This window comes from Lactuca sativa, chromosome 3 (genome assembly GCF_002870075.4).
Source record: "Lactuca sativa cultivar Salinas chromosome 3, Lsat_Salinas_v11, whole genome shotgun sequence".
Lineage (NCBI taxonomy): Eukaryota > Viridiplantae > Streptophyta > Magnoliopsida > Asterales > Asteraceae > Lactuca > Lactuca sativa.
In genome coordinates, this window is record NC_056625.2 from 64293986 (window position 1) to 64319790 (window position 25805).

Genomic DNA, 25805 nt, shown 5'->3' on the forward strand with positions numbered 1-25805 from the left:
GATATAAACGTTTTACATGAATACTCTTATAGATCAAGGATATTGACAATTTTGACACCGTTATATAAAAAGTGATAGTAATAAATTAAAATATATAGTTTATTATTATTATACATATATATTAAAAACTAACACGTCTGTAAACAGTAAATTTGTATAGTTTCAGACTTTGACCATATCAATTTGTACATTATTACTGTTTCATCCTTCTACTTTTGGAACATGCCCTGCTACGTTTACATCATTTGGTAATACAAAAAACCAACGACATTGTAAATTCCTCCAAACCTTTCTTTTTCTTTTGTCTCCAATTGTCTTCGAGTCTCCCAACGACTTTTCATGAACATCGTAATATCCTAATCCACAAAACCATCGACATCAATTTTAAAAATTTCCACCACTTTCTTCTCCATTCTTCTCTGACTGTTTTCGTTTAGGTTTCGCGACAACTTCTCATCCAAGAATATATAGAAATTCGATTTTTCTCACCAAAAACCTCCTGCACTCTATTGCCGCCATTGAATGCCTGTAAACAAGTGCTTGCACCCTGTTGTGTTAGGAATTTCGGTATGTTGTTGGTTGTTTCAATTTTCTAATGATTTTCATTTAATTGCACTTCTTTCTAATCCTATCCTGTTTTTGAGTGATGTCTCTAACTTTATGGGTTTGAGGATAGACAAATTGTCGTCCAAGAAATAAGGATTTCGCATTTTTGTCGCCAACCACCTCTGCGCTCAATTTCCGCCACCAATAAACCGTGCTCCGTTATTGTTTCAAATATCGGTATGTCATACATTGTCTCTAACTGATTTTGATTTTCTCTATAATTGCTCTTCGTTCTGTTTTTGTCCACTTTTATCAATTAGGTTTAACATGCATCTCTTTCTCTCTCTTAATTGCAATCTCTTTCTCTGTTAGTTTGATTGCAAACTCTTTCAAACCCGTTCCCCTCATCCCCACATATTACTTTGTTAAATCTTACATAGTAATCAGAACATTATGCACTTCAGAAACTTCATGATGCCATATCTGATGAAAAAGTGGAATGACCATATGACAATTGATGACCCAAACAATAAATTTGTATCAATCAGACCTTTTTTTTTTTTACTATTTTACCCTTAACCATCACGGATTCTTATTACTTACCCTTGGACATATAATTTTTTGCAATTTTTTTCATCCAAAGCTCTTCCTGCTGTAAACAGTTAAAAAAAACTTCCCAGAATGCCGCTGGATACCTAGGAATATGATAGAACAAAAACGCAATGAAAATTTTGACTTGGTAAAGGCAAGCATAGACATGAATAGATATATACATGCATTTGATGTCATCCACCATAGCAACTGTAGAAAAAAGATTAAAAATATTTTTGATATAGCTGTCCAGAAAAAAGTAATTAACCCATGTGGTTGGTCTTTTCAACATCACCTACTGGTGAAGAAATTTGGGATTTACTTTTTTGTTGTTTTGGTATTTATACCAAACATTGTTGATAAATATTCCTCATATACATCTATAATTCATTCCAAATTCCCGAGGCTTTCTTGTCACTATATTTTCTTAGTCTTAAGCATGACCTTTATATTATATATTACTTTTAATTGTTATTATAAGTTACTGTTAACTGTATTCTATCAATTTCTCTCTTTCTGTTGCTACAAGTCAATTAACTTATCACATAAAATCTAAACCAGCACTCCATTATTTTTAAAATTACAAATTGAATGAAATTATTTTTTTGTATTGCGGTTTGGTAGCTCATAATAGGCCCTTTTGATTAAGTTTGTTTTCCCTGAACTTATTAAAGTGCTTATTAGAGATGAGAACTATTTTACATATTTACCCCTTATATAACCCTACAACAAAATTGTAATCCTAAACACTATGAACCCTCGGTTCTAGATTTTTCAAACCCGTTCCCCTCATCCCCACATATTACTTTGTTAAATCTTACATAGTAATTAGAACATATGCATTTCATAAACTTCATGATGTCATATCTGATGAAAAAGTGGAATGACCATATGACAATTGATGACCCAAACAATAAATTTTTATCATTCAGACCCCTTTTTTTTTTTTACTATTTTACCCTTAACCATCTCAGATTCTTACTACTTTACTCTTGGACATATAATTTTTTGCAACTTTTTTCATCCAAAGCTCTTCCTCCTGTAAACAGTTAAAATAAAAAACTTTCCAAAATGCCCCTAGATATCTAGGAATATGAATCGAATATGAAAGAACAAAAGCTCAATGAAAATTTTGACTTGGTAAAGGCAAGCATAGACATGAATTGATACATACATGCATTTGATGCATCCACCATAGCAACTGTAGAAAAAATATTAAAAATATTTATTGATATAGCTGTCCAGCATTATAAATGGAAAACCTACAATAAAACAAAAAAGGGCCGGACAAACTAGATAAATTGCATATTTCTCTCCATTGTCACCAAAAGAATGTTATCAACAAAGTTAAAATTGTTGATTACAATAATAGAGTAAAACTAAAGACAAATATTCCAAGAAAGAAATTAGGTGTATAAAAGCATGAATATACTACCTGTAGGTCATCAAATAAAACATAAATTAAGAGAAAAAGTGTTAATTAAAAGTTGTTGTAAGCAACATAACCGTTAAAAGCTATTTGAAATAGATTTTGAAATTTTTTTTTGTTTAAAATAAAAATTTTAAGTTCCTACTAATAAACAATTCTTTGTTTTTTAATTCCAGAAAAACGTTTAAAAACTCTTAAAAAGCTTTTTACCGAACATACCTTACTTTTGCAGAGTTTGTTAAATGATGGACCGTTAGAATTATTAATTTAGAGTTATTGAGTATTTTAATAAATTGTTTTAATATTTTTGTTATACATAGTGATTATGAATAAATTCTTTTTGTCCCGGATTCTGAACAACACATGTAATTCCAACACAAGTAAATCATACAATAACTTAATTAATGCAATTACCATTTACGGTAAAAAATCAACAATTAACGTGACTCGTGGTTCCCACAGGTTAGCACAGTAGTTATTATTATTATTCAAAAGTATCAATATGAAGCAAAACAAAACAAAAACCAACGGCAAAAAAGGATACATCAAAATCGGTTCATGTTTGAACCGAAATGATTCGTGAGGCCAATAAAAACCGGACCGTTTACTCGGGAAGCGAACGGAAACCGCTGATTGGTCCACGTAAGAACACATCCTTCCATAATAACCCTCCATTTCATTTGTACTCGAATCGAATCACCAATATCTTTACCAAATAATTGGTCAAATAATGCCAAATAGATCTCATGTTCAATTTTGGATTTCTTTCATTTAATCATTCAGTAGCTCATATGTCGGCATTTTTTTCAAAATCTTCTCTAAATTGCAGACGCAAAATGGCAGATTTTCAACCGTTACTGAACGATCATCAACAAGATGATGAAGAATTGCAGCACCAGCAACACCTGATCGCTGCAGAGAAGAAAATTGGTTGTAGAATCGCTTCACTTGATGTTTTTCGCGGACTGTCGATCTTCGTAAGTTTTTCCATATATCGATCTTGTTTGATCCGGTTCTCTCTGGATTTTCGAATTTTACTTGACCATTAAGTAAAGACCTATGATCGCCTGTTAAGTTCAACTCGACTGATGCTATTTTACTTTATAATTTACTTGATAGCGATTAGCGAGATTAATAGCTTGATTTTTTCTTTATTTTTTTAGTTAATTCGCTTGAATTTGAGTTCGTTATAGGACAATGCATTTGCACTTATATACGGACCATGTGTTCTCTTAGAAACAAACAAATTGAAACACGGAATAACTCAACTGAGATGAAATACCTAGAGCCATAACAGTCTTTCAGATAAATACTATATTTGAAATTTCAGATATGTGGATCTCATTTCAGCTCAAAGTTTTAATTAACTGGTATTGCCTAGATAGAGTTCTCAAATATATCCATTACAAATCTAAGATACAGATTGCCTTACCGGTTTTAGACTTTAACTGGTTGACGAGTAGCAACCTTGAAATTAGATGTTAGAATAATGCTTAAAAAAGAGCATTCGATCTTATTTATTACATCCTTCTCTTCTTCTTTTTGTGTGTGTGTGTGTGTGTCCTGAATCATATATGCTACCAGTTAAATATGGTTTGTTACTTGTTTTCAGCTTATGGTGCTTGTGGATTATGCTGGCTCTAGTTTACCAGTTATTGCTCATGCCCCATGGAATGGCTTACACTTAGCAGATTTTGTCATGCCTATGTTCCTTTTCACTGCTGGAGTATCTCTTGCGATTGTATACAAGGTGGTGAATAAACATATCATGTAGAACTGTAATTCTTATGATAAATATATTCAACTCTATAATTATTAACTAGCTTTAGCTGTATAATGCTTGACCTCAAAGTTACTCCAACCTTCACCAAACTTTAGGTAGTCTGTGAGGGGTTGGTTGAAAGACAATCATATCACATGATTAATCATTGCCATTGACCTGTAAATTATTTATTACACAATGTTTAGATTAAGCAATATATGTATGTGTGTCTTTGATTTTATAATGGAAGTAAGTCAAATAACTGAAAACTTGAAACTGAAGCGCTCTTTTATCTTTCTTAAACATCAGAAAATTCCAAACAGATATGAAGCCACGTGGAAAGCAATAGTAAGAGCAATGAAACTTTTTCTTCTTGGTGTTTTTCTTCAAGGTGGTTACCTACATGGGATTACTTCATTAACATATGGAGTTGATGTTGAGAAAATACGCCTGCTTGGCATCCTACAGGTGTCATTGACTTTGACCAATCAACAGTCAATACCTTAACACACTACAATGTCTTATCATTTTTCATCTAATTCTTCTCATCAATTCACTAATGTATCTTTTCCAATTATTGTCATCATTTCAGAGGATAGCAATTGGATACATTGTTGCAGCACTGTTTGAAATTTGGATTCCCCGTCAAACCTACAAGAAAGAGCCATTCTTCAGTGTTTATATTTGGCACTGGTGAGAACTGATACTCTCAATCTTTTGTTAGATTTGATGATTATTTAACTTGTAACAATCTGACCTCTGATAAACCAGCTAAGGGGATGTTTCTTTTTTACTTAATGGGGTTTATGAGTTTAGCACTTAATCTGGACAGTTATACATGAATGCTTCTTTCTGACTTAATATGGACAAAACAACTAAATGGGTTAAGCCAAATAACTTGAATGCTTCTTGTATTAAGACACCATCCCTTTACCTATTTACCCTTCTTTTTTCCTCCCAGCTTAATGGTAAGCAAATAGACATGTTGACTTGGTCAATAAAAAAGAAGTCTATTGGCAAGTAATTACCCTTTGAAACTAAGTATGTTATTGGTGTAGGTGTGGTGTAATTTTGTTGTTGGCCATCTACATGGGATTGACATATGGGTTGTACGTTGCAGATTGGCAATTCAAGGACTTGCATTCATTATCTTCTTTAATTTCTGAAAATGGAAGTACAATCCGTACTGTATGACCCCACTCTCTTATACCTATTATATAAATTATTATTTTCTTCAAATAAATCACATCTATCTTGACTATAGGTGACATGTTCTGTTAGAGGTGATCTTGGGCCTGCTTGCAATGCTGCTGGAATGATAGACAGATATATACTTGGAATTGATCATTTATATCAAAAGCCTGCTTACAGAAACCTCAAGGTATATAATACTAAATTCATATATCATATATGCAGTTGGTTATTTTTTATGTATTGTATATAATATTATATAATTTGCATACAGGAATGTAATATATCTAAGAGTGGACAAGTTTCTGAATCTTCACCTTCATGGTGCTATGCCCCTTTTGAACCCGAAGGCATCTTAAGGTAAGTTATTTATCTTTCAATTTTAACATTTACATGAAATTGCATACAGGAATGTAATTAATATATCTAATTATTTAAACTTGTGAATTCAAAATCAGTTGTTTAATTTTATTGAATCTTGTACAGCTAATGATGACATAGTTGGAATGCAGTTCCTTAACAGCTTCTTTGGCCTGCATAATTGGTCTTCAATATGGTCATATTTTGATCGAATTACAGGTGTGAATTTTATTTATATTTTAGAGTATTTTCCTTGGTCAAATCTTGGTTGACCGAATTTGTTGCAGGGGCATAAAGATCGACTTTGCAACTGGTCCCTCCTCTCAGTTTCATTTCTAATTCTTGGATTCATACTTGCTCTCATAGGTACATATATATATATATATATATATATATATATATATATATATATATATATATATATATATATATATATATATATATGCTTTTAGTTTTCAATTTCCAAATAATATTTTACAATATTATTATTAACCTTTTTACTTTTTGTCAATCTCAGGTATTCCTTTGAACAAGGGCTTGTACACATTGAGTTACCTTCTGGTAACTTCAGCAGCATCAGGACTCACATTTTGTGCATTATATTTACTGGTAAATCAAAATATCAAAATATCAAAATATCAAAATAAACCTCCCCATTGGTTTGGTGTAGTTATTTTAACACGTGTAAATCATTTACAGGTGGATGTATACAGATGGAGGCGTACAACGTTTTTGTTTGAATGGATGGGAAAACATTCTTTAAGCATTTTTATTCTTGTCACATCAAACTTGGTTGTCATTATGGTTCAAGGTTTCTACTGGAAATCTCCTCACAATAACATTGTAAGTCTTTTATTTTCTCCTCAATTTTTACTACATATAGTATTATCTAAATCTTGTGGTTAACAGATCTATTGGATTGTGTCGCACATTGTGCAAAAGTAGCGTCTGCACATTGATAACTGGTAAGTCTGATCTATATATACAGCATGTTAAATGTCATATCAATATTTCGGTATTCATGTTTCATTTGGATGTAGTTTTCTTAGGATTTAATGGAGTCTCCATTTTTGCAATTTATTGGAATGGTTGGAGGGGTGTTAAACACTTGAAAGATGATTTGATTGAAGATTAAAAACAATGACGATATCATTTAGCATGTCCAGTGTACTTTAGATTAAACTCCATTAGCCAATTTGACGACAGACTAACAATAAACATGTAATTCCTAGTTTACAGAAGTTATGAAATGGTTACTCTTATCATTCCTAGAGGTCCACATGACTACATGGGTCATATAGGATTCGGTGTAACCCGATTATGATCGGATATAAACCAGTGTTTCCAAACCAGATTGTCCAGTTTTTGTATTTTTTTTTTTAATTTTTTATTATTATTATTATTATTATTATTATTATTATTATTTGCAATTGAAATTTAACTCCAGCCCAATATATATTTTTATTATATTAAAGATAGGGTAAAAATACAATAAAAGGAAACTAGAAAATAAAATACAACTTTTATTAGTCAACTAAATCTTCGTCATCTTCGAATTCTGAATATAAATATAATTCCTTCATCGAGGTGACTCCCATCTATTTTGGTCGTTGGTAGTGATATCTTGAATGCAACTTTTTTTTCCATGGATGTGTTGCTCACATGATGCTAGAAGTTTGCCTTCAAAAGGATTTTGCATCATCTTCCATTGATTCAGGTATTACCCTGCTACAAAGAGAAAAATTGGATTTGGAAAATACAATAAAAGCTCCTTCTTTTCCCGCCAAGCCAAAATATAAAGGTTTTTAGATTTGCAATGCTATGTTTGCTAAAAAGTTCGATATTCGCTACTTGGGGTTGAAGTTCATCGCCCCTTTATTTTTTTCTCGGTTTTCAAGGCGCCCATTTCCGTTGTTAATCTATTTAAGAAGCTACGAAGAAGATTTATTTGGGGAGGCAATGAAGAAAAAACAAGATCGATTGGGTGGCTTGGAAGATTACTTCAGGGCCAAAGGAGAAGGGACGGGTTGGAATCGGATCGTTGATTGCTCTTAATTGGGCTTTGTTATTTAAGTGGATATGACGCTTTAAATACGACACAAATGCCCTTTGGCGTAAGGTTATTTGTGGGACTCACAACCTTGACAGGAAGCCGGTTTCAAATCTTTCAAAAAAAAAAATCCATTCCAAACGTGTGGTTGAATATCACCAAGACAATTTCTGCCCTCGACGGCATAGGTATCCGTTTATCGGCTACTTTTGTATCGAAAATTAGGTTCAGTAGAAATACTCTTTTCTGGCTTGACAACTGGATGGGCAATGGGGATTTTGCCTCCAAATTTCTCCATATTGTTGAGCTGGAACGGAGAAAATCATGTTTTATTGTTGATAGGTTATATAACTCAAACGGGGGCTAGGCTTGGAAAAGACAACCAAAGACACGGGTAGAGATTACTGAGTTTGAGTTGTTGAAAGGTATGGTATCTTCAATTTTCTCTCACTGATGAGGCCAACTTTTGGTGCTCAACATTGTCTAAAGATGGTATCTTTTATGTTTGTGGCATGAGATTGTTAATTGACTCCAATGTGACTAATGTCACTCTTTGGCTTCACATAGTGCCCTTTAATGTCAACTGTTTTATGTGGAGGGCTAGTATTGGTAGAATTCCCACTATGCGTGCCCTCTCGTGTCAGCGGATTAATATCAACAACTCCAATTGTCAATGGTGTGTTCGAGGTGTCGATGATGCAGCCACATTTTTGCAAAATGCTCTTTCAGCTGTGATGTGTTGGGTCGAATTCTGAGGTGGTGCAACATTACCTATCAACACTTTGATACTGTCAGGAGATTATTACTTTTGCGGCCAACTTGGGCAATTGTCCTAAAAACGCAAGGTGCTTATTGTCATTATTTATGGTTTTATTTGGTGTACCTGGAAATCGCGAATTGATATGCTTTACAACAAGGTGTGTATTACCTCGGCTAAGGTGGCGGATGATGTTCTAAATTTAGTGTACAACTTTTTTCCCTAAAAATATGTTTAAAGAGACCTGAGCAATTGTCCTAAAAAATGTAAGATTAACTTTTTACATGATATAGAACCACAAATCCAAACCCACATCTTCATGTACAAACGCCACCTAGGTTTGGATATGTCTCATCTTAATACCCTCGACATCTAAAGAGGATTAACTTTTTTTTTTCTCCTCAACGAGTTATGTAGAACTTTTTATACCAGTTAGCACAAAAGATACTTAATAAACAAAACTTCAAACTTCATAAGGTATGTAACATGTGAACCGTTACATATATACCACACATAGGATTTTCAATACCCAACGTGTCGTGAAGGCCTATTAAAATTTCAAGACCAACACTTGTGTAACATCCATAAATTTTACGCCAAATTTAAACTTTTCAATCATAAATAAAAATCAAATAGCATCGTTTACAAAAATGTTTTCAAATCAATAACCGTCAGAGTGTCCCAAAATCATAACATAAGGATGAGGAGCGGTACGGTCACGCCTTCGCCTTGCCATGATCTCTTGAAGCACCTGAAACAATAAACTGAAAACTGTAAGCCGAGGGCTTAGTGAGCTACCCCCAAAATACCAATACCACACTGACAATGCCATATCAGTAACAATCAATCAATCAACATGCATACTGGGCATCGGTCTGACTGGACCGCCCTACTGGGCCTACAGTCTATCTGAATCTATCTTGAGCCTTCGGCATGACTGGTCCGCCACATGGGCCTGCAGCCTCCCAGACCGCTCATAGGGTATGTTGGCCTTCAACAAAAAGTAGGACCGCCTCAACCCAACCAACAAGCAAATAACCATGTGTGCCTAACTATCATACATTGGCATATACAAACATCAAACATATCTATCTCACTAATCATCAATCATAGAATTCTCTCGTAACTAGAGTACCGACCTAGCAGGTCACTAACATACCAATCCTTACGGATCATAAGAGCATAACATACTGTTTACCCTGATTCCGATCTAACAGATCATAACCATATGTAGCATACCATAACAATAACAACTAAAGGGTTGGCCTTGGTGTCGTAGACCCTATCGATATAGTGAGGATAACTCACCTTGCAGATGTCGACTCGGAAGATAAACTCCAACTCTCGGATCACTTGACACAGGCTCCACCACCTATGATCATAGTACAATATACTCATAAGTCCTTGAGCTTATAAGGTACTCCATAACCCAGTAGTCAACCCCTGATCAAAGTCAAAGTCCGCAGTCAAGGTCAACATTCCATTTGACCCCAACTCGTCGAGTACCCTCAGCTACTCGTCGAGTTCCTTGAAGCACATTCCAACTCGCCGAGTCATCGGGGTGACTCGTCAAGTTCCTTCGATTCTCGTTCAAACTTTAAGGACACCCGTCGAGTTCCCTCCTTACAACTCGACAGATACACACGCATACACATCCTAGGGAAAACTCATCCGACTCGCCGAGTTGTTCTTCAACTCATCGAGTCTTATGGTAATCTTCATCGGACTCGCCAAGTTGTTCATCCAACTCGTCGAGTTCACGGCCATCTTCATGTGACTCGCCGAGTCAACCTTGCGACTCACCGAGTCCATTCAGTCCTTTTTCTATACAGGCCTATTTTGAGCCATGCAGCGGCTCTAAATCACAGATCCAAGCTTCCAGGGCATTCTTTTCACGTAAAGTTGTAAACTTTACGTGCATGCATAGCTACAAAGGTTCTAAATGCCAAATCTAAGCTCTTAATGGGGCTTCATGCCCAAGAGGGACCTCAATCACGACCAATACAACAACTTTATGAATCTAAAACTTAAGGAGGGTCCAGATCTGAAGTTACAACTTCAGATCTAGCCCATAGCCCACCTTATCAACCTCAAAATCCATGAAAACCCCCAAAACTCAACAAAAAGGAAAAGGGAAGTAAGGATGGCAACTTGATACCTCTAAGGGATGCTATCTGAGGTAATTTCTGCTTCCCACACCTTCCTTGCTTCAATTCCTTAGCACTTCTAGCTTTTCTTTTCTAGCCAACCTTCTTTCCAAGCTTAAGACACACCAAAATTGAATACCACACGAATTAGGGTTTTAAGGAGCTCTCAAAGACTGCAAAGAGGCCAAAGGAGGCTGAGGCTCCTTTAAATAGAGGTGCAAACCCCGGGATTTAGGGTTTCATCTGCCAGCTCCTACTCGCCGAGTCCCAATATGGACTCGTCGAGTAGGTCACTTAACACGTGATCCCACCCCGCTGCTACTCGACGAGTAGGTCAACCAACTCGTCGAGTAGAGCTTAACCCAATAAATCTTATTTAAAAAATACCTGAGAATCGGGGCATTACAACTCTCCCCCACTTGAACTAGACTTCGCCCTCGAAGTCCGTTGGAATAAACAATGTCGGGTAATGCTCGCGCATCTCCGCCTCTGGCTCCCATGTCCTCTCGGATCCCCTCCAATGTTCCCACTTTACCTTTACTAAAGGTATTTCCTTGTTCCGTAGAATCTTCTTCTTCCTTTCCAAAATAGCCACAAGCCTCTCCACATAGTTCAGGCGCTCATCGACCTGAATATCATCCAACGATACCACTGCCTCCTGGTCCATAATGCATTTTCGCAATTGCGAAACATGAAATGTGTTGTGGATCCGGCTAAGCTACTCCGGAAGCTCTAGCCTATAAGCCACCCTGCCAACCCTGGCAACAATCCTGAACGGCCCAATGTAACGGGGACCCAATTTTCCCCTCTTCCTGAAGCGGATCACTCCCTTCCAGGGTGAGACCTTCAGGAGAACCATGTCACCCTCCTGAAATTCCAACTCAGATCGGCGTCGGTCGGCATAACTTTTCTGTCGACTCTGAGCGGTCTGCAGTCGCTATCTAATCTGATGTATCATCTCGGTAGTTTGCAAAACTACCTCTGTCCGACCCATCACCCTGTGCCCAACCTCGCCTAGCAGACTGGGGTCCTACACTTCCACCCATACAACAGCTCGAAAGGCGGGGCGCCAATACTGGAATGATAGCTGTTGTTGTAGGCGAACTCTACAAGCGGTAGGTGGGAATCCCAACTCCCACTGAAATCAATGACGCACGCCCTCAACATATCCTCGAGGGTCTGGATGGTCCGCTCACTCTGCCTAACAGTCTGCGGATAGAACGCCGTACTAAAATGCAGCCTCGTACCTAGTTCCTCGTGGAACTTCTGCCATAAACGGGAAGTAATTTGGACATCCCGATCGGAAACAATGGAAACTGGAACCCCATGGCGAGAGACAATCTCGTGGACGTACAAGTCGGCCAACTTCTCTGCCGACGAACTCTCCCGTATGGCTAGGAAATGGGCACTTTTGGTCAATCGATCCACGATGACCCATATAGCATCGAACCCCTTTCTCGTCTTTGGCAACTTCGTGATGAAATCCATCGCGATCCGTTCTCATTTCCACATGGGAATCTCCAGAGGCTGCAGCTTACCATGCGGCCTCTGATGCTCGGCCTTGACCATCCTATAGGTCAAGCACCTCTCAACAAACCAAGCGATATCTCGCTTCATGCCAGGCCACCAATAACTCGAACTCAAATCACGGTACATCTTGGTGGCTCCTTGGTGAATAGAAAAACGAGACTTATGAGCCTCCTCCATCACTGTCTGCTGAACCCCTCCGGACATCGGAACCCAAACCCGACCGTAACGGGACAACAATCCACGGCTATCCTGAACGAACCGGGCGCTTTCGCCCTTAATCCTCTCTAACTTCCAGTTCTCTGGTCTCATACCCTCAATCTGAGCATCCCTGACCAAACCCACCAGCGGGGAATCCACCGCCATCCTCATACACCTGGCTGGGGTTGAGGACCCAACTGACTTGCAGCTCAGAGCATCCGCAACCACGTTCGCTTTACCAGGATGGTAAAGGATCTCGCAATCATAGTCCTTGACCACATCCAGCCACCTACGCTGCCTCATGTTCAGGTTCGGCTGATCCATGATGTGTCTCAAACTCTTGTGATCCGTGTATATAGTGCAACGGACCCCGTACAGGTAGTGCCTCCAAATCTTGAGAGCGAAGACCACCGCTCCCAACTCAAGATCGTGTGTGGGGTATCTCGTCTCATGCGGCTTCAACTGCCTCGATGCATAGGCTATCACTCATCCCCTCTGCATGAGGACTGCCCCTAAGCCTGTGATGGACGCATCATAAAATACCACAAAATCCTCAACTCCCTCGGGGAGTGTCAACACCGGCGCCTCTCATAAACATCGACGAAGGGTGTCAAATGCCCTCTGCTGCTCAGGGCCCCACCAGAAATCCACCCCCTTCCTTGTTAGACGAGTGAGAGGTACGACAATCTTGGAGAAATCACGAATGAATCTCCGATAATACCTTGCTAAACCCAAGAAACTCCTGATGTCTGCGGGGGATTTCGGAATCTCCCACTGCACAACCGCCTCCACCTTGGCCAGATCGACCAAAATCCCCTCCTGGTTAACAAGATGTCCGAGGAACTAGACCTCTCGCAACCAAATCTCACACTTCGAGAACTTGGCATATAGTCGTTCTCGCCGCAGAACCTCGAGCAGCTCCTTGAGATGCTCCTCATGCTATTCTCGGGTCTTGGAATATACCAAGATATCATCTATGAACACAATAACCGAGCGATCGAGCATCGGTCTACAGACTCGGTTCATCAGATCCATGAACATCGTTGGCGCGTTGGTGAGTCCAAACGGCATCACTACGAACTTGTAATGACCATAATGAGTCCGAAACGCGGTCTTCTCCACGTCTTCCTCCCTCACCCTGACCTGGTGGTATCCTGATCTCAAATTAATCTTGGAAAACCAAGATGCACCCTGCAGCTGATCGAAAAGATCGTCTATCCTCGGGAGCGGATAACGGTTCTTCACCGTTAACTTGTTCAGTTCCCTATAGTCAATGCACATCCTACGCGAACCGTCCTTCTTCCTGATGAAAAGGATCGGTGCTCCCCAGGGTGAACTACTCGGACGAATAAACTACTTACCCAGCAACTCCTGCAACTGAGATGATAGCTCCTGCATCTCAGGCGGTGCCAAACGGTACGAGGCCTTGGCGATAGGGGCCGCACCTGGCACTAGATCAATCCTGAACTCAACCTGCCTCACCGGAGGCACTCCAGGTAACTCCTCCGAAAACACATCAGCAAACTCTCTAACCACCGGGACCTCTGAAACTGAGAGCTGCTCTTTAACCCGCGTATCTACCACATACGCCAAATAACTGGCACACCGGTGCTGAATATACTGTCGAGCCCTGGCTGCCGAAGAAAACCCTGATCCCAACCTGGTGCCCTCACTATATACTACCAGTTCTCCCCCACTTGGGGTTCGAACCACCACCCGCTGTCCCTCACAGTTGATCATGGCGCCAAAACGGCTAAGCCAATCCATCCCTACAATCACGCATACATCCCCCATGGGGATAGGAATCAAATCTATTGGGAAGGACACCCTGAAAATCTCCAACTTGCATCCCCGGTAGACCGAAGAAGCAGAAACCCCGTGCTCGTTGGCGATCGAAACTCGCAGCGAACACTCAAGATCATCTATCGGGACACTAAACCCCCTATTGAAAGTCTGAGATACGAACGACCGACTCGCCCCCGAGTCAAATAAAACCAAAGCAGGCAAATAATTTACTAGAAACGTACCTAATCACAGGTACAATCCATAAACATAACACAAATACAATAATTGAGACAGAGAATAAAAACATACCAGCAACCACATCCGGTGCTACCTTGGCCTCCTCGGCCGTGAGCTGGAAGGCACAACCCTGAGCCTTCGGAGGCTCCACCTTGACTGGCCTCCCATATCCAATCCTTACAGTAGCTGGCGCAGAACCCGGCGCCGACTTGGCGGTGAGCTGCAGACAGTTGGTCTTCACGTGACCAACCTAATGACAATGGTAACAAATCCTCATATCTGCGGGAGGGGCGGACTGACGGCAGTCCCTAACATAGTGCCCCTCCTTGCCACATTTGTGGCACCCACCACCTGCTCTACAAACTCCCGAATGAACCCTGCCACACTTTCCACAAGTTCGGCTCTGCTAACCCCTAGACCATGTATCAGCGGTCTTAGACCGCTTAGGCGCTGGTTGAGACTGTGCCGGTGCCTGACGCTGCTCCTTCAGCTGCAGCTCTATCTCCAACTCACGCCGCCTCGCAACTTCCTGTAGATCTAGGAGGGTATCACAACGCTGTGTGGCTACAAACGGCCGTATATCCGTCTTGAGCATACTCAGATAACGAGTCATCTGAGACTGCTCTGACACAAACTCCGGGAAAAACATAGCCATCTCAGTGAACATCCGAGTAATCTCCATCACAGACTCCCCATCCTGTCTTAATGTCAAAAACTCCTGAGCAAGCCGCTCCCGTTCCACGCGCGGAACGTAGCGGGTGCAAAACATATCCAAGAACTGCTCCCAAGTAATAGCAGCCCGCTAATCATCAGAAAATGAACATGTCGTCAATCTCCACCAGTCCTTTGCCCCGAGCCTAAGCAGGTTCAGAGCACACCCGACCTTCTGGTTAGCAGGACATGAGCACGTGAAGAAACAATCCTCCACGTCAGACAACCACCGCATTGCTCTGATCGCATCCTGTGTACCATCAAATGTCGGGGGCTTCGTATTATCGAAGTCCCGGTACTAGAAAGCCCTGCCGGCTCCTCCTCCAACCCTTGTCGCAGTTACAACCGAAGTGGTTGCAGCGGCTAATGTCTCTGCCAGAGCTGCATATCGCTCATCAAAATATTCAACCATCGCGGTCTTGATCGACCCAAACATCTCTAGTATCTGCGCTCGGAAAGTCGCAGCGACCTCATCGTGCAGAATCTCCCGGATCCTGGCATCCAGCTCCTCATTCCCTATTTGAACCACAGGCTCAAGTGCTACCGACACCTCTAACCCTCCGTCTCCCGACCCTGACCCTGATCCGGATCCCGATCCTGATCCGGACCCAGCAACAAAACGTCTCGTCACCACCATACTGAAAGGTACACTCAAGACATCATATAAACAACATAATATCGGGAGACCAAAACCCACAAATCCTAGGGGTTGTGACTTCCTTGCTACGCATATGGGTTTTGTGCTTTCAATAGTATGGGCCCATACTGCCTTCCACACCTACCCATATTTGTCTCAAGTATCACCACAACGCCCTAATACTATACTCAACATAATGTGCACTCAACCTTCACTACTAGGGGACATCGCTTATCTCACAACTGATCCCACATCTCTGCACAACTCACACATCCATGGAACTTCCATCAGCCCCTGCAGCGCTAGTGTATGCTAGCCGCACATAACGCTGGACTCGATAGACTTTCGAATATCCAATCCTACCCTAAGGTCGAATCTGACATTCTCAGACTATAAGATCTTGAGCATACACAGCCGTGATGCATATACTAAACATCTACAGTTATGATGTCAATTCCATATACAAGAAACCCTAGGCTAATAGGTATCATATAATCAGGCAAATCTATCATGCGATTCCTGAAGATCCCTAGCCTAGCACTAGCATGTTGTTCTAACATATCAGAATATCAAATAACTGTATGGTATTTTGGGGTTTACTTACAGGCTTCGGCTGATCGTACCCTCTGCATCCTCCATCCTTTATTTTGAAAACCATTTTTAAAACTTACTTTCCGAAAATCTACTTGATTTGAGACTGGATTCACACGAGTGTTCCTCCAATTCACTCAAACCAAGGCTCTAATACCAACTTGTAACATCCATAAATTTTACGTCAAATTTAAACTTTTCAATCATAAATAAAAATCAAATAGTATCGTTTACAAAAATGTTTTCAAATCAATAACCATCAGAGTGTCCCAAAATCATAACATAAGGATGAGGAGTGGTACGGTCACGCCTTCGCCTTGCCATGATCTCCTGAAGCACCTGAAACAATAAACTGAAAACTGTAAGCCGAGGGCTTAGTGAGCTACCTCCAAAATACCAATACCATACTGACAATGCCATATCAGTAACAATCAATCAATCAACATGCATACTGGGCCATTAGCCTGAATGGACCGCCCTACTGGGCCTACAATCTATTTGAATCTATCCTGAGCCTTCGGCATGACTGGTCCGCCACATGGGCCTGCAACCTCCCCATACCGCTCATAGGGTATGCTGGCCTTCATCACAAAGCAGGACCGCCTCAACCCAACCAGCAAGAAAATAACCATGTGCGCGTAACTATCATATACTGGCATATACAAACATCAAACATATCTATCTCACTAATCATCAATCATAGAATTCTCTCGTAACTAGAGTACCGACCTAGCAAGTCACTAACATACCAATCCTTACGGATCATAAGAGCATAACATACTGTCTACCCTGATTCCGATCTAACAGATCATAACCACATGTATCATACCATAACAATAACAACTAAAGGGTCGGCCTTGGTGTCATAGACCCTATCGATATAGTGAGGATAACTCACCTTGCAGATGTCGACTCGGAAGATAAACTCCAACTCTCTCGGATCACTTGACACAGGCTCCACCACCTATGATCATAGTACAATATACTCATAAGTCCTTAAGCTTATAAGGTACTCCATAACCCACTAGTCAACCCCTGATCAAAGTCAGAGTCCGCAGTCAAGGTCTACATTCCATTTAACCCCAACTCGGCGAGTACCCTCGGCTACTCGCCGAGTTCCTTGAAGCACATTCCAACTCGTTGAGTCATCAGGGTGACTCGTCAAGTTCCTTCGATTCTCGTTCAAACTTTAAGGACACCCGTCGAGTTCCCTCCTTACTACTCGACAGATACACACACATACACATCCTAGGGAAAACTCATCCGACTCGCCGAGTTGTTCATCCAACTCGTCGAGTTCACGACCATCTTCATGTGACTCACCGAGTCAACCTTGCGACTCACCGAGTCCATTCAGTCCTTTTTCCATACAGGCCTATTTTGAGCCATGCAGCGGCTCTAAATCACAGATCCAAGCTTCTAGGGCATTCTTTTCACGTAAAGTTGTAAACTTTACGTGCATGCATAGCTACAAAGGTTCTAAATGCCAAATTTAAGCTCTTAATGGGGCTTCATGCCCAAGAGGGACCTCAATCACGACCAACACAACAACTTTATGATTCTAAAATTTAAGGAGGGTCCAGATCTGAAGTTACAACTTTAGATCTAGCCCATAGCCCACCTTATCAACCTCAAAATCCATGAAAACCCCCAAAACTCAACAAAAAGGAAAAAGGGAAGTAAGGATGTCAACTTGATACCTCCAAGGGATGCTAGTTGTGGTAATTTCTGCTTCCCACACCTTCCTTGCTTCAATTCCTTAGCACTTCTAGCTTTTCTCTTATTGCTAACCTTCTTTCCAAGCTTAAGACACACCAAAATGGAATACCACATGAATTAGGGTTTTAAGGAGCTCTCAAAGACTGCAAAGAGGCAAAAGGAGGCTGAGGCTCCTTTAAATAGAGGTGCAAACCCCGAGATTTAGGGTTTCATCTGCCAGCTCCTACTCGCCGAGTCCCAATATGGACTCGTCGAGTAGGTCACTTAACACGCGATCCCACCTTGCTGCTACTCGACGAGTAGGTCAACCAACTCGTCGAGTAGAGCTTAACCCAATAAATCTTATTTAAACAATACCTGAGAATCGGGGCGTTACAACTTGTCACCATAATTTGATTTCCATGTCATCTCTATGTTTCGAGCCATATTGATCTCTTTACCTATGCAACATGGTCATGATTTATGTAACATCAATGTCATTAGAAAATGATAATAGTTTTTTTAAAAATGTCCCTCAAAAATCTTTTCATATTTAAAATCTCTTTACTTTTAAAAATGCAAAGATAAGTACATATAGTAACAAGTTATAAATACATATAATAACAAGTGATACATAACATACATCTCCTCGAAAATCTTTTCATATTTAAAATCTCATTACTTCTAAAAATACAAAGATAAATATGTAGAGTAAAAAGTTATAAATACACTAATTAATAACCCGTGAGAACCTAAGTTATAAAATTAATTAAACTTTCATAGTAAAAACTTAAATTTATTACTCAATTCTTTCGAATAAATTATTTTAAATAAATTATTAATTAAGATGTATTTTTTTAGTTATATAAAACTATAATCGTTGATTTAAATAAATACATGAAATTACATCACCTTATAATACATATTAATTTAATTTTATTTTTTATTCTAATGTTATTAATTTAATGTAATTAGAGTGTGAAATTTAAAATGAAAAATTAATTATTTTTAATTTAATGTAATTAGAGTAGGAAATTTAAAATTTTGAATTTTAAATGAAGAATTAATAGGTTGACATATGGCATGATAGGTAACATATAATATTGTTGAAGATTTCTAATATCGTGACACTTAAAAATAGGAAAATAAACTTATTTATTTATTAAAATAGGGATATAATAACAAGTGATATTTACTAAAATATCATGTACTTACATCAGTAGCTTGTGAATGAAGCTTCTTGACTTCTTTAAAATGCCCCTTGATCTCCTATAAGTCATAAAAATTAAGTATGACACCCATGAAACTCTACAAGTAAATCTACTTATAAATTTCCCAATTAATGGGCTCATACGACCTTGAAAAAAAATTATAAAAGGGTACAAGGTTGATGCACAACCATACACACCCCTAATCTATTTGAACATATAACCATATTGCATAAGGTTCTCCTTCATGCACAAACTCACAAAAAAAAAAAAAAAAATCAAGTATGAGGATGCACTCTCAAATAAAAATCTCCCCCAAATCTTTTTGTCAAGTCTCTGACCACCTTTACAACTTTGATGCACAGCCTTACTGCCTTACAACTCCTACATACGAATGTACAAATTAGCGCATGGCCTTAAAAAAGATATGCATATACATACACCTTAATCATCGTCCTCAATGTTACTAAAGTCCCTTGTATAGTTGTATGTATATCTCTTTGCCATTTAGGTAGTGTTTGGTACATGGAATTAGACTAGACGGAATAAAACAAAAACATCTTAAATTATGTTTGAAACTGTTAAAACATATTGTCTGTTTTAATTTATTTTTCATATTATATACATAGTATAAGGGCATGTATGTAAATATTTGTATTATTTATAGTTGTTAATGAAATACAAATCATAACGAGAATTATTCCACAAACCATAGCAGCGCAGTTGGAACCATCAAAGCATATTGTATAATTTAGTTTACATTTCATATTATATATATATATATATATATATATATATATATATATATATATATATATATATATATATATATATATATATATATAGTAAAAGAGCTAGTATATAAAATTTTGTATTATTTATAGTTGTAAATACAATGTAAAACCGGGATGATGACTTAGGAGGGTAATAAAGTTTTCAGTTTGTACGTATTTGGTCACTAAGATTTTTTTTATGCGTATTAGACCAATATGGTTGTTATTACCGTTTAGAAATAGTCCTTTTACCTGTTTATATATATATATATATATATATATATATATATATATATATATATATATATATATATATATATATATATATATATATATATATATATATATAGTAAAAGAGCTATTATATAAATTTTTGTATTATTTATAGTTGTAAATACAATATAAAATCGGGATAATGACTTAGGAGGGTAATAAGGTTTTCAGTTTGTCTGTATTTGGTTACTAAGGTTTTTTTTTGTGCATATTAGACCAATATGATTGTTATTACCGTTTAGAAATAGTCCTTTTACCGGTTTTAACCGGTAAAAATGACTATTTCTAAACGGTAATAACAACCATATTGGTCTAATACGCACAAAAATAACCTTAGTGACATAATATGGACAAACCGGAAACCTTATTACCCTCCTAAGTTATTAACCCTAATTATTTAGAAAACATGCTTGCTAATCAATGTGACTGATTTGTTTAACTGAAAATAGTTGCTTCCATTTAAACTTATCTCACAACCCTTCCAGAACTTTTAAGTCCAAAAACTCATATGATTGATGGTCTCCATTACATAAATATGCAACGTTTTATCAATAACTTCTTTTTTGTCATTTAAATGTTTACATGAACACATCCATATGTACAAAAACAATCTCATTTTGATACCTCCCATCAATGTCTACATTTGATAACAAATGGAAATGTAAAACCAACAGGGACTTGCAAATGATGTCTATTATCAATTATTTTATAAAAAGTAAACCACAACATGAACTAAGAAACTGAATTTGCAAAATGAATAAAAAAATCAGCACATAAACAAACACATACAGACTATATACAACACATAAACTGAATTTTATAAAGCATGAAACTTAATGACAGGAAAAATAAAAAACTTAAAGGAGACTTTATAGAAAGAAAGATCACCCTTACTTGCCTCAAATAGTTTAAGACATCAACAAGAAGATCAATATGACCATAGAATCCACATGTTGTCTGATCATGACTTCAGTAGATGAACTACTGAAACGTAAGAATTGCAATTGAACTCTATTAGCATTTGAAAAGGGAATTAGGGTTCCAGAGAAGACGACGGAGGGTTAAAAATTTTTTGGACCATTTCTCAATTTGTGTGTGTCATCCTTGTGCAGGGGCTATGCTAATCTTCTCTGTATCGTTCCAATTTTATCGAATGTCCCCAAAGGGACGACTATAGATGAAGACCTTCGTCATATAGAGGAGTAGCAGGTTATATGGGACGACGCAAGTTCTAAACGAAGTAGTTTACTGTTGATGGTCATATATTCTCAATGTTTTTAAAATTAGGGTTAATGACTTAGGAGGGTAATAAGGTTTCCAGTTTGTCCGTATTAGGTCACTAAGTTTTTTTTTGTGCGTATTAGACCAATATGGTTGTTATTACCGTTTAGAAATAGTCATCTTACCGGTTTACTTTATATCAAATGAAATTATCATTCACATTTACTTTATATTTTAGACAATAAAAGTTTCAACATATGTGAATTAAGTTACTAAAAAAACAAAAAGACTTGACTGATCTATTGTTTAGACCTTACAATCTTGTTTTACGACTTCAAGCGGCTGAATCTGTATGCAACAATAATTAAGCTTCTTGGAACCATATACATATTGCATATATTTAGGTAGTGTTTGGCAAATAATGAATTCACTGGTGGAATCGTTGAATCTATTGATGACATAAAAGAAACCTCTACAATTAAAAGAAAATTATACATTTTACATAACATATATAAACTTTATATTAATGAAATAAAGAAACCAATATAAACCTTTTAAGAGAACCCAACTTTAAGTTTTGACTTTCCATACAAGTTTTCTTTTCCAGAACTGCCGAACAAAACTTCTCCATTCTAATGTATGTAGAAATGGCATCTGAATCAACATGAGAGCATGTTAAAAACTTAAATAAACATATTAAATAAGAATATACAAGCAGTGATAAGATACATATTATGATCTAGCAGAAAGGTGTATTTCACTTAAGCATTTTGACAAAACTTAAGTATTTCACTTAAGCATTTTGGCGTACATGTAACCTGTGCAGCTTCAAGTTTCCCTAATATAACATATAAGCTATAAAAATAATAATTATTAATGAAAACATTAAATTTTTTATAAATTTTGAAGCATTACACCATTAGAAGCACATGTTATCCGCACTACTTATAATCTGCTCATCACCAAAAATGCAATCCCGGAAGAAATAAGTAAAGAAACAAAACTCCATCTTTCTAAAAAGAGATTATCAAGAATCTGTTACTTACCATATATAGATTTGGATCTTCATTTTTTTAAGATCTGCAAGAAATAAGCAAAGAAAAAAACTCTTTCTAACCATACAAATAGATAGCTAAAATAAGAAGTAACAAATAATAGCTTAATTTTTTTAAGCTGAATCATTTCTTGAAAAATAAAAGTAAAAATATATAAAATGGGGCTTTTAATTTCACAACCTAATAATATGGTTGACCAGGACCACGAGTCAACTGGTCAACATTTGCATTTTCCGTCCACGACCTTGTTTCACAGCATACCTGATCCATTCCACAAACCACAACTATGTGTCCTATCACCACCACACTAATTTTTCAGAACATCAAAAGCTTTTAAAAAAATCTACCCAGTTAGAACAATGATCCAAATGCAAAGCAAGTGTCACTGCTGTAATTGAGTAGAAATAAGAGATATATGATATACCAAACTTTTTGTGTCTGACTTTGTGGCCTAAACAAAATACAAATTGAGCATTTTGAAAAGCTTCAAGATGTAGCCATTGAATGAGCCTCAAGCTTTGAAATTTGGTCATGTAATTCAGATGCCAACGAATAAATTTATTCTTAATTGCATTTTACAAGTCCCCTCTGTAGGATAAGAAATATAAAAAACGAAAATGAATAATAAATAACAACAAAAAGTACAAAAACTTTAGAATTTTGTATCAGATAAACGCCAATGAAGATTTAAAAAAAAGATGACATTATAAGAAAATAACCGCATACACAGCAAGCTTAATCCGCTATCTTGAGCTTCACTTTTATTAGATAATCCCATTTTTATTTCCTATTGCTTAATCACTTCAACTTCAACCTTTTATAGAAAATAATTAGAACAGTAAGTCAATGTATGTCATTCATATGCTCATGAAAAATTGCAAAGGTTTTTTTTTCAAAAGTTTATAAAGTTTTACATATTTGATTGTGATCATCATTAGAAACAAATTGATAATATTGATTTGGATCCAAAATTTTGATTAAATTTGTCGCTATGAATGGATGCTTTTGATATATTCGACATAGTGACACAAATCCTTAAGGTTTTGTTTGGTTGAATGGAATGGAATTAAATAACAAAAGAATTAGAATGAAATGAAATGGATAAGGTAACAGAATAAGATTATCAAACCTCATTGAGTTTGTTCTGAATTGCTTTGCAATATCATACTCTTCCAAATTCAATGCATACTACAATAACAGAAGATGTAAAACTTTATAAGAAAACTCGTTTTCTTATTAAACTAAGATACTTAAAGATACCTAATCTTTAAATTTAACAATAACAATACAAAGATTAAAGCATGTGAAAACCAGTACTATAGTATCCAAATCCAACCTGGTAAAAGAAACAGGTGTTTTGAGCAATGTCTCTAATTCGAGTTAAAGAAACAGATGCTTTGATTTCTACTTTCACACATATTACATGGATGAATTTTGTGTATTACAAGCAAACCCTGCACATTGTTAAACAAAAGCATTTGGTATATAGATTAGAGATATATCTATCGCCAACAAAGAAGAAAGCACATGCCAAAAATACCCTAGAATGAATAAAATTAGGTAAAATTAAAATTGAACAAAATCCAATAAGCGATTAATACTCAAACTTAAATTAGTTAAAAAAATGAATAAAAGCACATAAAGAATACCCTAGAATGATCGACTTTGGGGAAGATATTGAGGATATCGTATTCATCAAATCAAAGCATCAACGAGAGAGAGAGATAGAGAGAGAGAGAGAGAGAGAGAGAGACCGAATGTTTAGAAATTAGCATTCATACCTATGGTGGTGGTGATGGTGGCGGATGCGGATTAGCATTCGTTCGGGATTGGCGAGAGAAAGACCGAAGGTTTAGGAATTGAAATTCAGTGCACACATTAGGGCTTGATGAGAGAAAAAGATAAAGAAACGACATAAGGAACGAAAATTGAGAAAAAGAATGGAATTATATCACTTACGTTTAGATCATCAACCAGAGAAGATTACTCCATATCAATTGTTGATTACGCGTACATGAAATGACAAAGAAGAAGGGAGTTAGGGATTTTGAAATCAAATCCATAGCTATTCAAAGGTACCGAGATTTGGGGCTAAGATTTTGAAGGATTAACATGGAAAGTAACCAATTTATGCATAAGATTTAAAATTCAAATTCCAAAAATCAAATCTTCTAAGGTGTAATATGTGTGAGGGGTATATTTGGTACTTCACTTTGGTTTAGAAAGGTTTAGGAGATGCCACGTGGCAAAAAATGTACTGTTTTATTATAACAGGGGATATATATATATATATATATATATATATATATATATATATATATATATATATATATATATATATATATATATATATATATATATATATATATATATATATATATATATATATATATATACACCACGTATTATGGGAAGTGCTAACAACCTCCTTTCATCCTTTGACATCCATTAAAATACCAATTTTTTAGATTTATGTAATTAAGTAATATAGAATTAGAAGGGAATATTACAGACAATTACAGATGATTATACTTTTATACGTTGTCTCATTGCCTAAGAATCTTATGGATAATTTTATTTAATGTTTAAGATATGCTTATATAATCAAAATGGAAATTATAAAAGTGATTCGTTGTTAATTATTTTCAATCAAATATATCCTTTTTTTAGTTTTAGTGTTTTTTAATAAGTACAATAAGTGATTCAGTGAAACTACAAATCAATATTATTGTTAAAAACGCACTCTCTTTCCTTTAGTTGTATCCAATGTTATAAAAAATCTTTCAATCATTCCTAAATTTTGACCGCCAATCATGCCTTGACACATGCATTTGCGTCCCATTACAATAAAATATACTGTGTTATAAAACATAATTCTGGCAACTGTTGGTCAATTTTTCTGTGATATATGATATATAGGTGAATTACATCAATGTATTTAAAACAATTTAAGATATATAAACATTTTAAGAAATTTGAATTTATAAGAAAATTAAAAAAATATTGAATTATTAAAATTAAAGTGTTTTTTTTTTTCTTTTTTAAATTTAAACAA

The 25805-nt window shown here is 36.8% G+C and overlaps 1 protein-coding gene, 1 long non-coding RNA gene and 1 other non-coding gene across 13 annotated transcripts; 1 reads left to right on the forward strand and 2 right to left on the reverse strand.

The window, feature by feature from the left end:
- The first annotated feature begins 287 nt into the window (after positions 1 to 287).
- On the forward strand, positions 288 to 7228 carry LOC111884285 (uncharacterized). Of its 6 annotated transcripts, XM_023880599.3 has the most exons (16): positions 288 to 567; positions 677 to 783; positions 3029 to 3208; positions 3396 to 3543; positions 4179 to 4316; positions 4638 to 4796; positions 4921 to 5021; positions 5387 to 5516; positions 5593 to 5709; positions 5794 to 5879; positions 6032 to 6098; positions 6167 to 6245; positions 6397 to 6488; positions 6579 to 6722; positions 6789 to 6844; positions 6920 to 7228. In XM_023880599.3, the coding sequence occupies exons 4-15, from the start codon at positions 3403 to 3405 to the stop codon at positions 6822 to 6824; spliced, it is 1290 nt and encodes a 429-aa protein (XP_023736367.1). In that variant the 5' UTR covers positions 288 to 567; positions 677 to 783; positions 3029 to 3208; positions 3396 to 3402; the 3' UTR covers positions 6825 to 6844; positions 6920 to 7228. The 6 variants fall into 6 exon arrangements, with proteins under 6 accessions (XP_023736367.1, XP_052625230.1, XP_023736366.1 ...); XM_052769270.1 differs by having other exon boundaries at positions 288 to 783; XM_023880598.3 differs by lacking the exon at positions 3029 to 3208.
- A 14309-nt stretch (positions 7229 to 21537) lies between these two features.
- LOC111884323 (U6 spliceosomal RNA) lies at positions 21538 to 21643 on the reverse strand. Its single transcript, XR_002847698.1, has one exon. It is a non-coding gene; the product is annotated as a U6 spliceosomal RNA (small nuclear RNA).
- Positions 21644 to 22121: 478 nt separating this feature from the next.
- LOC111884287 (uncharacterized) lies at positions 22122 to 24899 on the reverse strand. 6 transcript variants are annotated; one of them, XR_008230859.1, is made up of 7 exons: positions 24710 to 24899; positions 24532 to 24634; positions 24087 to 24204; positions 23880 to 23938; positions 22931 to 23564; positions 22742 to 22775; positions 22122 to 22349 (listed from the first exon to the last, which is right to left on the reverse strand). It is a non-coding gene; the product is annotated as an uncharacterized LOC111884287 (long non-coding RNA). The 6 variants fall into 6 exon arrangements; XR_006189179.2 differs by having other exon boundaries at positions 22742 to 23338; positions 23477 to 23564; positions 24710 to 24898; XR_006189180.2 differs by having other exon boundaries at positions 22742 to 23338; positions 23470 to 23564; positions 24710 to 24898.
- Between the last annotated feature and the right edge of the window lie 906 nt (positions 24900 to 25805).